General features: G+C 41.2%; 1 protein-coding gene across 1 annotated transcript; it reads left to right on the top strand.

The window, feature by feature from the left end:
- Positions 1–10,166: 10,166 nt before the first annotated feature.
- Positions 10,167–10,547, top strand: LOC148090607 (sperm acrosome membrane-associated protein 4-like). The gene has a single exon (XM_087829464.1). The coding sequence runs from the start codon at positions 10,167–10,169 to the stop codon at positions 10,545–10,547; it is 381 nt and encodes a 126-aa protein (XP_087685590.1).
- Positions 10,548–11,900: the final 1,353 nt, after the last annotated feature.

Here is an 11,900-nt window from a genome sequence, read left to right as displayed (position 1 = left end):
AATTTTTCTTTCTGATAGTTCATTATTGTTATATGAAAACGCCAATGATTTCTAGATGTTAATTTTGTATCCTGCTACTTTGCAGATTTAATTTATTAAATCTAGCGGGTTTTTGGTGGAGTCTTTAGGGTTTTCTATTTACAATATCATGTAATCTGCAAATAATGAGTTTTGTTTCCTCCTTTCCAATTTTGATGCCTTTTATGTTTTCTTCTTGTTTGATCACTGCGGCTAGGACTTCCAGTACTCTGTTGAATAACAGTGGTAAGAATAGACATCCCTGTATTGTTCCTGTTCTTAAGGGAAATGGTTTTAGTTTTTGCCCATTGAATATGATGTTGGCCATAGGTTTGCCATATATGGCCTTTATTATGTTGATGTATGATCCCTCTATTCCCACTTTGTTGAGTCTTTGTCATAAATGGGTGCTGGATCTTGTCAGATGCTTTTTCTGCATCTGTTGATATGATCATATGATTTTTGTCCTTCTGTTTATGTGATGTATCACATTTATTGATTTGCGAATATTGTACCAGCCTTGTATCTCCAGATTAAATACCATTTGGTTGTGGTGTATGATCTTTTTAATGTATTGCTGGATCCGGTTTCCTAGTATTTTGTTGAGGATTTTAGTATCTATGTTCATCGGGGATATTTGCCTGTAATTCTCTTTCTTTGTAGTGTCTATCTGGATTTGGAATTAGGCTAATGTCGGCCTCATAAAAAGAGCTTGGAAGTCTTCCCTCCTCTTGAATTTTTTGGAATAGTTTGAGAAGGATAAATGCTAGTTCTTCTTTGAATGTTTCGTAGAATTCACCTGCAAAGCCATCCAGTCTAGGGCTTTTGTTTGCTGGGATATTTTTTATGATTGCTTCAATATTATTAGTTTCTATTGGTCTATTCAGGTTTTCTGTATTAGTTTCAGATGTACAGTAAAGTGGTTAGAAAACCATGTATTTTATAGAGTGGTTCCTCCACTGCTTCAAGTACCTACTTGGCCCCATACCTATTTATCTCAATATTATTAACTATATTCCCTATGCTGTAATCAACATCTCTGTGGCTATTCTGCAACTACCAATTTGTTCTGCTTAATCCCGTCACCTTTTCCATGCAGCCCCCAAACCCTCCTCTCTGACAGCTGTCAGTCTGTTCTCTGTGACCCAGATAGGAATTTGAGGCAGGAAAGTCAACATACTTGAGGGGAAGGTAGAGGTACTGAGCCAGAAATGGGCAGAATTGGGAGGTAAACAGACAATGTAATATACAGGTATCTATAATACAGATGTAGTATAGAACTGTACACTTAAAACCTATATAATTGTATTAACAAATGTCACCTCAATAAATTTAAAAATTAAAAAAAAGAAAATGAGAATATAAATGGTATTTAATGGTGCAATCACCAGTATCCTTTTTCACTTGATGCTCAGAACTCTGATAGTCAAACTTATACTCATAACTCCTACCCTCAAGAAAGAAACCAGGTTTCCCTCTGGGTAAACAGGTGCCCCAACAGATAAGACTTCAACATAACAGACAATTTGGGACCTCCTGGGCACACAGCTAGGACTACACTCCAGTAGTCTACAGTAATGCAGACCTCTTGCCAAGACCTGCCCACATATATGGAGATGCTAATTAACTTTTTTGTCTCTTTTTCTTAATCTTAAATTAGCAGCCAAAGAACACCAGGTATTTGAGGAGAGACTGAACTTGAAAAAATGATAAACTATCAAATCAGGCAGTAAACAAACTTATAGAAAAAATAATGTAAATATTAAAGAACGCTTTAAATTATTTGTTATATGAACAGAGATAAAAGATGATACTGTATGGCAGAAAAATTACGCGAGCCTATAAAAAGCAATGTTGAGAAAGCTAAAACATCTCTTGGATATTACATAGATCATAGCAAAAATAAAAACAAAATCAATAGAAATATTCGGAGGTAAATTTGAGGATACCACACAGGATACAACATAAAAAGATGGAAAATAGCAGAGAAAGATAAGAAAATTAGAGAATATGTACAGGGAGAAATATGCAATAATAGAATTTTAGAATGAAAGGGGAAAATGCAAGGCAGGGAATTGCTAAGAATATAAGAAAACTGCCATGAGTTTACCAAGAGCAGAGATTGCAGCCTGTAAAGGGCCCAGGGGCCCAGCACAATGAATATAAAGAGAGCCACTCCAAGGCGTAAAATCATGACATTTGAGGACCCTGAGAACAAAAGTTACAACCATAACATGATAATCATAAATTGAATCCCTTTCTTCTGTTTTTGAAGTTATGGGCACTATCTCACTTCTGTGCTTCCTTACAAAAAAAAATATAAGCATCAACTTTTTTAAAAAGTGGTTTTCCCAAAATACTGCCTGAAGATTAAGATAAATATAGCATTTCCAACTTTATGACTGCACAGAACTGCTATGACATAATTTAGAATTTTAGAGTAAATCTTCCCGAAAACAAAATAACTCTTAATGTCATATGTCCAAGGCAATATGTTTACCTCAGTCCCTTCCTCCACTTCTTACTCTGTGACAAAGCGGATACCAAATAAATATATCAACAATCTTTAGTGGGAAAGTCTGGCCTATTTTACCTGTTTGGTATTTTTATTTGACTATCTTTTGAAGTCTAGATGTACATACATTTTCTACTAATAATTGAGTGTGATGTTCTCATTTCTCAATTACTATGAGTTCATACATTTAATTTTGCTTTCATCAGTTTAAGAAAATCATATTTGCCTTTCTCCTGAAGTTCAAAACTAATTGATACTTTTCCAATAGATGCCTGGCATGGATGAGCATTGACATAAATACATCATCAACGTGAGAAGCAATGAGTCACAATTTGCTCACAAAGCTTTATTCTGAAGACCAAAACTGACTTAGACTTAGGCCAAGGTGTCATAAAATCCATTGTCTGCAGTAAATTGCACTAACTAAGTACTTCTTAAGCCACTATTTTTGAACCAGGTAGCTCAGGAAATTTCCTGAGCAAGACATAGTATCCTCAGCTATAGAAAGCTACTCTAAAGTTTTCTTTTTAATATAAAGTAACAAGAACACAAAAACTTAATGAAAAATATTTATACTAATATTTAGTTGTAAAGAAACACAAGTGGCAAGCTTTCAGATAAGTGAAAGATCTGACTTTATCAAAATAAAGTTTAAACAGAACTGTTCAGCTACAGAAAAACTATTTTCCAAACCCCCTGTCTAGATGCATGGTCTGACAATAGGAATGAACATTTAAAATTGAATTGATCCCAGAACGTTTGGAAAGTGTAATTACCCTATCTGTAGCTATAAAGCAGGCTCACAGACAGTTTCCCAAATAACAAATCATTTTTAATAGTGAAGATTTCAGCAAGTCTAGAAAGTGGAAAGGGAGGTGTAAAAAGAAAGATACACAGAACTCCTAGGTTCAAGTAGTTTCCTTATCATAAGCTCCAGATGTCTTCTTCTTAGTCCTGGGACTTGCTGTCTTTTTGTGCTATCACATCAGGACGAAGATGGAAACAAGTTTATAGAGAAAAGCAGCACCAGTGTAATGGCTCTGCAGCCAGATCACGCAGAGATAGCAAGTCATGTTCACAGTGCAAAAGGACACGCGTTTTCTAAAATAGGAATTCAGATCCCACTGGGCTTCTGTGTGTGTGAATTTAACCTTTAGAGTTAGAATTTTTGAACCCCTGGAAATGAACTAATGCTTTGTGTAAACTACAGAAAACAGATGGAAGTGTGTTCTAGGCACCACATTTAAATACGAAGGCCATTTCTGTACCTGCAAAAGCTGCCTCGCTGCCTCAAAGGCTAAATCCGAGTTTTACAAATCAAATGAAGCAACCCCACAACCATGGCTCAGGTTCAGAAAAGACAAGTACTTCCACGACTTCCAAACCTTCACATTGCCACCAAACTGAGAAGCATTCACTTGCTCTCAGAAAGGGAATAGGTATTTTTATTCTAAAAGTGTTAAGCTGGCTCTTCGTGGTGCTACCAAAAAATGTATAAATTCCTTCATCATCAAATTACAGATTTTTTTCAGTCCTGGTGGTTAGCGACAAAAAATAGACAGCTACTTCAAAAACTATCTTGAGTGCAATAATTGTTCATTTTTGTAGTTAAGAGGCAAGTTTTCAGATAGGTTAAAAGAATGCTTTATTGTGTTATAATCAGAATTGTAAAACTTTTTATTGTGGTAAAATACACATAACATAAAATATACTATCCTAACCCCTTTTAAGTGTCTGGTTCAGTGATGTTAAGCACACTCATATCATTGGGCCACCACTACTACCACCATCTCCATAACTCTTTTCAATTTGGAAAACTGAACCTCTACACCCATTAATTAACTCCCCATTCCCTCTCCTCCAGCCCCTGGAACTGACCATTCTGCTTTCCATCTCTATGGTTTTGACGACTCTAGGTATGTCATATAAGTGGAATCATACAGTGTTGTGTTTTTTTTTTTTGACTGGCTTGTTTCACTTAGCACAATGCCCTCAAGGTTCATATATGCTGCGGCATGTGCCAGGCTTTTCTTCCTTTTTATGGCTGAAAAACATTTCATTGTATGCATTTACCCTATTTTGCTTACCAATTCATCCGACAATGGCCTATAGGGTTGCTGTCATATTTGAGCTATTATAAATAATGCTGCTATGACCACAGATAAGCATAATATTTAAATGTATGTTTAATGCAGTTTATTTCATAAAGACAAGTAGGTTTATGTTTATGCAAAGTCAGCAACCATTTATATGATGTCCCTTAAAATCGCCCAATTTTTGTTAACAGCCAGACATGGTAATTGCGATAACCATAATTAGACTAAGAACCTCAGCTGGCAATATGCCAACAGCGGAAGAAGGGATGCAATTCCAAACAAACAAGGTTGAAAAAAATCAAAGGTTTTATTCTTGAGGAAGGATGAGATTCAATAAATGTAGGAAACTGGGCCCAAGTTAATCACCACATTTTGTGGATGTCAAAAAATACACACAACACTAAATCCTATGCTACCAAGTAAAGAGTAAGGAAAAGAAAGAACAAAGAATATCTTAGGCAGTGGGAGATGGTGTAATTTTGTACATATAATAAACCCTAAATCTTACCCTGTGATTAATTACATTGCCTTTCTCTGAATTACATGGGATACATCCAGAAATAGAACAGGACTAGGTGACATCATTTTGAAGACACACACGTGCTGTTTTGATTTCCTTTATAAATTGTCAAACAATATATTTCTAATGTATACAGTTCCTGAATCTTAAGAGGGAATATAAGATGGTAGACATTCAAAGTTTATTTTCCCACTATTTTTAAGGCTAAGCCTATACCTCAAGTTAGAAATTTCTCCATTTCATTGCTATAGAATCACACTGTCTAAAGACTAGCCTTTTGCCAGGTTTATTGGGCCGTTTTAGATAACTGTCGAAAATATTGTGCCCCCACACATTACAACTCATCTCCTACTCTCCCCAGCATTCAACCTAAGCCTATAGTACTAATTTTAACCTCACGTGTTATTTTAATAACACCCAACAGCAGGTGTTAGAATAAAGGGCATATAGGTTTTTCTATCAAAGCACCAGACTGACAATCTTCTACTCCAAATTTTAAAAAGCAGGGCAAAGTAAGTATCAGAACTCATGCTTCAAGTTCAATCTTTGAAAATTAATAATTTAATGTTTAGTGCACAATTTTATGAGCCAAAGACTGAAACAGTATTAGTGGAATGCAGGAGTTATAGGCTATATGTACAAGGATGCCCCAGGGTCAGGTGATCACCACTTTACTTCTCTCTCCACCACACCATTTCTGTGGGGTGTTGCTGGTTGAGGTTCCAAATTCCCTACAGATATTGATCTTTGGGATCTAAGATAAAGAAATCAGAATTCTTTGGAATTTTCCTAAACTCCTAAAATCGTAAATTACTCCTAATATACTTGCAATGCTCTATATTCTCTTAACTCAATAGGGATATATAAAACATATTATAAATAAATTTAAAATGTTAACTTTACAAAGAAACGGCGCTCATAGTGAATATTAAAACATTGGAAAATGCCAGTGAACAATATTGACTAGTATTTTAAATAGTAATATTCAGATTTCTTAGCAAGGTTAACATCAACATCACTACACAGAGTCACGTGTCGAAACTGGCACTATGAGAACTTACTGGTTGCAAAACTCGTTATTTCTTGGAACATGACTCATAGGATTTCTATACAAAATATTATGCATCGCCCTGGTGGGGTGGCAATTGGTTAGAGCAGCATCCTGATACACCAAGGCTGTGGGTTTGCTCCCCGGTCTGGGCACATAGAAAAAGGGAAAAAGAGGTGAAAGAATACTATGCATATAAACTATTCACACTTACGTTATTTGCAAGAATGGTCCATTGCGAGCAGCAGGGAGATTGGCAAACTCATACCTGCAGCATGGCGAGAGTCAAAAGCAAGACACATCAGACCTTGACCACGCTTTTATGCACGCTCAGAACCTGGTTCCTGGAAATGCCAAGTTTATCTTTTGCCTCTGAGAGGCTGTGCTTCCTACCCTTGCTTGATTTCCACTTGGTGATACAGCTTTCAAATGTGTAATGTTTTAATATTCATTTTTAAGCTTTGATTCTCGAAGGTGGATTAAAGCACACCTTTTCTGTGTTCCAGATCTCCTAACTGATCTTTCTCATGATTTGAGACTCAGAAAAACAAATTTCTAGAGCAATGTTGGGGAAAATTCCCATGTGGCAACACACTGAGAAACGTTTCTAACTTGGAGGACGTGTGGGTACTTTCTCTCCACCTTATTAGAGTTTAAGGCCAGCCCTGAAGGTGGGTTCAGAGTTCAGGTCTTGACAAGACTTCATCTCCATTACAAAGAACTCCTCTTTAGAAGAAAGGAGGTTACATTTGAAGCATAAAATTAATTTTAAAATGTCTTAATAGTAGAGAAACAATCCACTTAAACAAACAAAAAAAAGAAACTACACATAGACCAGAGGAGAAAATAGTACTGTAGCACTTTTAACCTCACTGACTATAGATTGTCCACAATTAATTCCAGGCGCTCTCTCCCATGTACACACATGAAGGCGCACTCTTTGCACACACACATTACACATGATTCGTCAGCAATTGTGTCAATGAATTTAGAAATATATCAGTTGCTTTTATGACTCCAAACATGCAATAAGATGATGCTTTTAGGAGGCTGGTCAGGTACAACACAGAAGATTCAAGTTTTTGTTAAGTCTGTTTTCCATGTTTTGTCTCAGGCCGGAATTTAATTTATGAGGAATACACGACTGACTTATCTTATATTGTTTTTTATTATTTCAGGTTGGGTTCACTGGGAATCCAACTCTGAAAGCGAGCATAAGAGTGGTTATTAAGGAGTGTCCTTGGGTTCAGCACCTGTAGAGAGCAGAGGAAAGCAGCAGGAGTGGGCAGAGGGAAGTTCACTGCACTCAGTCCAGCAGCAACTTCTGGCAACCCTACAGGAAGCTCTGGAGCTGGAATGGCCCTTCACGGTTGTCCCAAATTTGTCTGAGATCAAAGGGCCTTTACAGTCCCTCACAGATCACTCTGTGACCGAGGCCAACCCAAGAGGATGGCAACTGAGGCAATCCCTGAAAGGGCTGACAGCTGAAGACTGTCTGCCAACAGCACTTGGCTAGTTTAAGGTGAAACATCCCTCTGTGAAGGGGGACATGGGCAACCTATCACAGCACCTACCACACTGAGTTCATTTTGCACAAACAGAATAGATTTCCTAAGTCCTTTCATAGTTACCATTTCTCAGAATGAGAATATTAAAAAAATAATGCTAGATGAAATACATTCAGACTTTTCTGACTCCACTCTCCAAAGTGCCCCAAATTTTTCATCTATTATTGACTTTTCTTTAACTCATACTGCCTGAAAGGACTTTGAAAATCATGTAAAACAGGGTTTATAATTTGTTTTCTTTAAATAGGTACCCTTCATAGTAAAAGCCTTTTGAATATATATGTATTCTATATAAAATATGTACGCATTATTGTATTACATGTGCACAAGTATATTTATATATTACAAACCTTATTAACAAAAGGTAAGAATTTTTAAAGTGACACAACTGAAATAAAGAAAAATAAAATTTCCAACAGATTCTTTTTAAAATATATATATATCTTTATCGATTCCAGAGAGAGGAAGGGAGAGGGAGAGAGAAACATCAATAATGAGAGTCATTGATCGGCTGCCTCCTGCACGCACCCAACTGGGGATGGAGCCCACAACCAGGGCCTGTGCCCTGACCGGGAATCGAACCATAATCTTCTGGATCCTAGGTTGATGCTCAACCACTGAGCCACACCCAGTAGGGCAATTCTTTTTCTTTATAGCACAAATCTCACTTGCAGAAATACCAATCTAGACTCCTGCCTTGCTTCCAAAAAGGCAATCCTTTTAAACAACCTCAGGAAGACAATATTTTATCTTTTCCTGAACTCCTTTAAAAAACACTAACTTCTGAACTTAATTTACTGTTTTATTGTTATATCATGCTATGCTTTCACCCTGCTGTCATTTCCCATTTTGTTTTTGTGAAGCCTCAAGTGTCTATTTGTCTTTCTCTTCCCACCAACTTTGCCTACATACACTGCACCCAGGCTCCCAAAGATTTTTTTTCATTTTGAGCCACACCATAGACTCAGAGTTGAGAATGGCGTGGTTTTAATATTAGCTAAAATCAATCACTTAGTTAAACAATATCAAATTAGAACACCAACCCACCAGATGCCCAAATTCAGAGTTTGGAGTTACTTCTGCAACACCAGGTGGGAAATATGTTTTTCTTAGTTTGGTAGAGGCATACTTTGAATGTTTAGTAGATGCCTTTATTGATGTTTTGAAGCGGTATGTACTGAAACCTCACTGTTATGTTGACTTTAATGACATGCTATTCTACTCTACATATGATCTCTGAACTCATATTAAATCAAATTTAGATAATAGTGTGGTGAAGGCCTGGGGTGAGGCAGGGGTTGTGAGGTGGGTATAAAGGGGGGGAGGAAATTGGGAGACATCTGTAATACTGCCAACAATAATTTATAAAAAGAAAATCCTGCCACCCTCGAGCTTCAACATCCCCCTCTGTAGAATGGGGACCACCAAGGTACCTACCCCATGAGGACGATACGCTAAGATACTTAAATTATCATCTGGACTCAGACTTGAGTTTAATCCTGGGCTCTGCCTGTTCCCGCTGAGGGATGCCTCAGTTTCCCCCTCTGGAAAGAGACAGAGTTCATTGTCTGGCACCCACAGGGGCTGCTCTGAGACTCAGCTGCTTCCTATAATGACCCCATTTGTTAAGCGCCTGCTGTGTGCCAGGCTCCGGCTGTGCCTGCCCCCTGGGCCCATTTGCTCCTCTGAGAGCGGAGCTGATACACAGAGAGATCCCAAGGAGAGAACATGGGGGGAGCCCCCTGCAGGTGCCTGGAAGTGCCCGGCGCCAGCAGCCCTGGAGCTGTGCTGAGCCCCGTCCTGAGTCCTGCCACCGCAGTGGCTGCTACTGAAAGCATCTAACACTGGTCTTGCACACAGCAGGTGCTCAAACAATGCGCTCTTAGGAATTAAGTAAACCTGGGCTCTAATCCTTGCTCTAGGGCCTTTGACATGTCACTTTCTCCACCTGAGCCTTGGTTTGCCCATCTGAGAAATGGGCTCCCCGTGGGCACCCGGCAGGCGCAGCACCCAGCACCCAGCAGAGCAGAAGACCTCGGCAGGGTGGCAATGTCCTCGCTCCCTCGGGTCAGCGGGCCAACCCGCCCCAGATTGTGACACCCCTCCCCCCCCCGTGACCTCACCCCGAGCGGCCAGTGGAACCCCGGGGCTCTGTGAGGTCACCCCATTCCCGCGCAGAGACTCTCGCCGGCAGCCGCCTCCGCCGGTCTCTGTCCCGCTGAAGCTTCTGCGCCCCTGGGACTCGAGAGCCGCGGTCACCAAGAAGCTCCCGAGGGGGACCCGGGCGTTGGGGACCGAGGCCGCCCCAGGGGCTGTCCCGGGGAGGCCAGAGCCAGGCGCCAAAGTCCTGCGGGCTGCGGGGCGTCACCAGCAGTTGCGGAGGTCACCGTCGCCAGGCGCCATGGGCCTCGGCTGGCTGCTGGTCCTGCTGACGGCTCTGCCCCGGGGCACGACAGGCGCCAAGCAGTGCGTCTTCTGTGACCTAACTGATTCGGCCACCTGCCCCGGCATCCCCATGACCTGCGGCGACGACGAGGACTGCTTCACGGGCAAGGGCACGGTCGCCGGTGTAGGCTCCGTGTTCAACAAAGGCTGCATGCTCGTCGTGTCGTGTGGCAATGAGGAGGCTGTCACCTACCAGGGCGTCACCTATACCCTCCTCTCCATGTGCTGCTCCGGCGACCTGTGCAACGGGGCCCCCCGCCCCCCCGGCGGCCCAGCGGGGACCGCCACCGCCCTGGCGCTGGGCCTGCTGCTGCTGCTGCTGCTCCAGGGACTGTGACCCGGGGACCCGGGGCCCGGGGGGGCTCGGGGCTCCCTGCTCCCGGGCCCTCCTCCCCTCCCCTCCCCCCTCCCCCCTCCCCTCCCCCACTAAATGGCCAGAGGCCCGAGACAAAATAAAGATTACTACACATAATAAAAACCGTGTGCAGCCCTTTTCCTGGGAATGACAGTGAGAGGGCTCCAGAAATAAGCAACAGTCCTCACGCTTTCATCGCTAAGGGGGGACGGGCTGAGGCCATTAGCCCGACGGTCTAGGGCCAGAGGCCAGGGTTCTTTAAACCGGGAAGGTGGTTGCTTAGGAAACACAGGGCGGGGTTGGCTGGACTGCATGCATATCTTTTTAATTTACATTTATTGTTGAAAGTATTACAGATACCCCCTTTTTCTCTTCTATTGACACCCCCACCCCACACTTGCCTCCGCACCCCTAGGCCTACTACACTATTGTCTGCATCATGGATGGTGCATACATGTATAGAAGTTCTTTGGTTAATATCTTCCTGCCCCCTCTCCCTTCCCTCTGAGGCTCCTCAGTCTGTTCCACGCTTCTAGGTCTCTGGATCTATTTTCTCCTTCATTTTATTTTCATTAGATTCCACATATAAGTGAGATCATGTGCCCAGTACACTGCTGGTGGGAATGCAGACTGGGGCAGCCACTATGGAAAACAGTATGGAGGCTCCTCAAAAAATTAACAATGGACCTGCCATTTGACCCAGTGATCCCACTTCTAGGAATATATCCTAAGGATCCCGAAACACCACTCAGAAAGGATATATGCAGCCCTATGTTCATAGCAACACTATTTACAATAGCTAATATCTGGAAACAGTCCGAGTGGCCATCAAGATGAGCAGGTAAAAAGCTGTGGGACATTTACACCATGGAATCCTATGCAGCTGTAAAAAAGAAGGATCTCTTACCCTTTGGGACAGCATGGAGGGACCTGGAGAGTATTATGCTAAGTGAAATAAGCCAGGCAGAGAAAGGCAAGTGTTACATGTATGTAGATCTTTTAAGGCTGATTGTATCACATTCTACTGGTTCTTAAACTTCCTTATTAGAAACACCCGCCACCCTCAGACTAATCAAATCAGAATCTCTGGGGATGGGCCCCAGGCGCTGGTAGCCTTTTAATGTTCCGAGAACCACTGGCAAAGCAAAATGACACATCCTGTGGCAAGATTTTATTGGCTGATTGTCCAAATTGGAAAGGAGGAAGTAAAATGGTCATCATTCACAGATGACAGGATATTGTTCACAGGAAAACCTAAAGACTCTACCAAAAAGCTACTGCATTTAATAAATGAATTCAGCAAAGTAGCAGGATACAAAATCAACATCCAGAAAT

Source organism: Miniopterus natalensis, chromosome X, assembly GCF_054644295.1.
Source record: "Miniopterus natalensis isolate mMinNat1 chromosome X, mMinNat1.hap1, whole genome shotgun sequence".
Classification (NCBI taxonomy): domain Eukaryota; kingdom Metazoa; phylum Chordata; class Mammalia; order Chiroptera; family Miniopteridae; genus Miniopterus; species Miniopterus natalensis.
This window is presented reverse-complemented; position numbering and strand designations above follow the sequence as displayed.

Excerpts from the sequence above, each read along its gene's own strand:
- LOC148090607 (XM_087829464.1), top strand. The coding sequence starts at position 10,167 with ATGGGCCTCGGCTGGCTGCTGGTCCTGCTGACGGCTCTGCCCCGGGGC.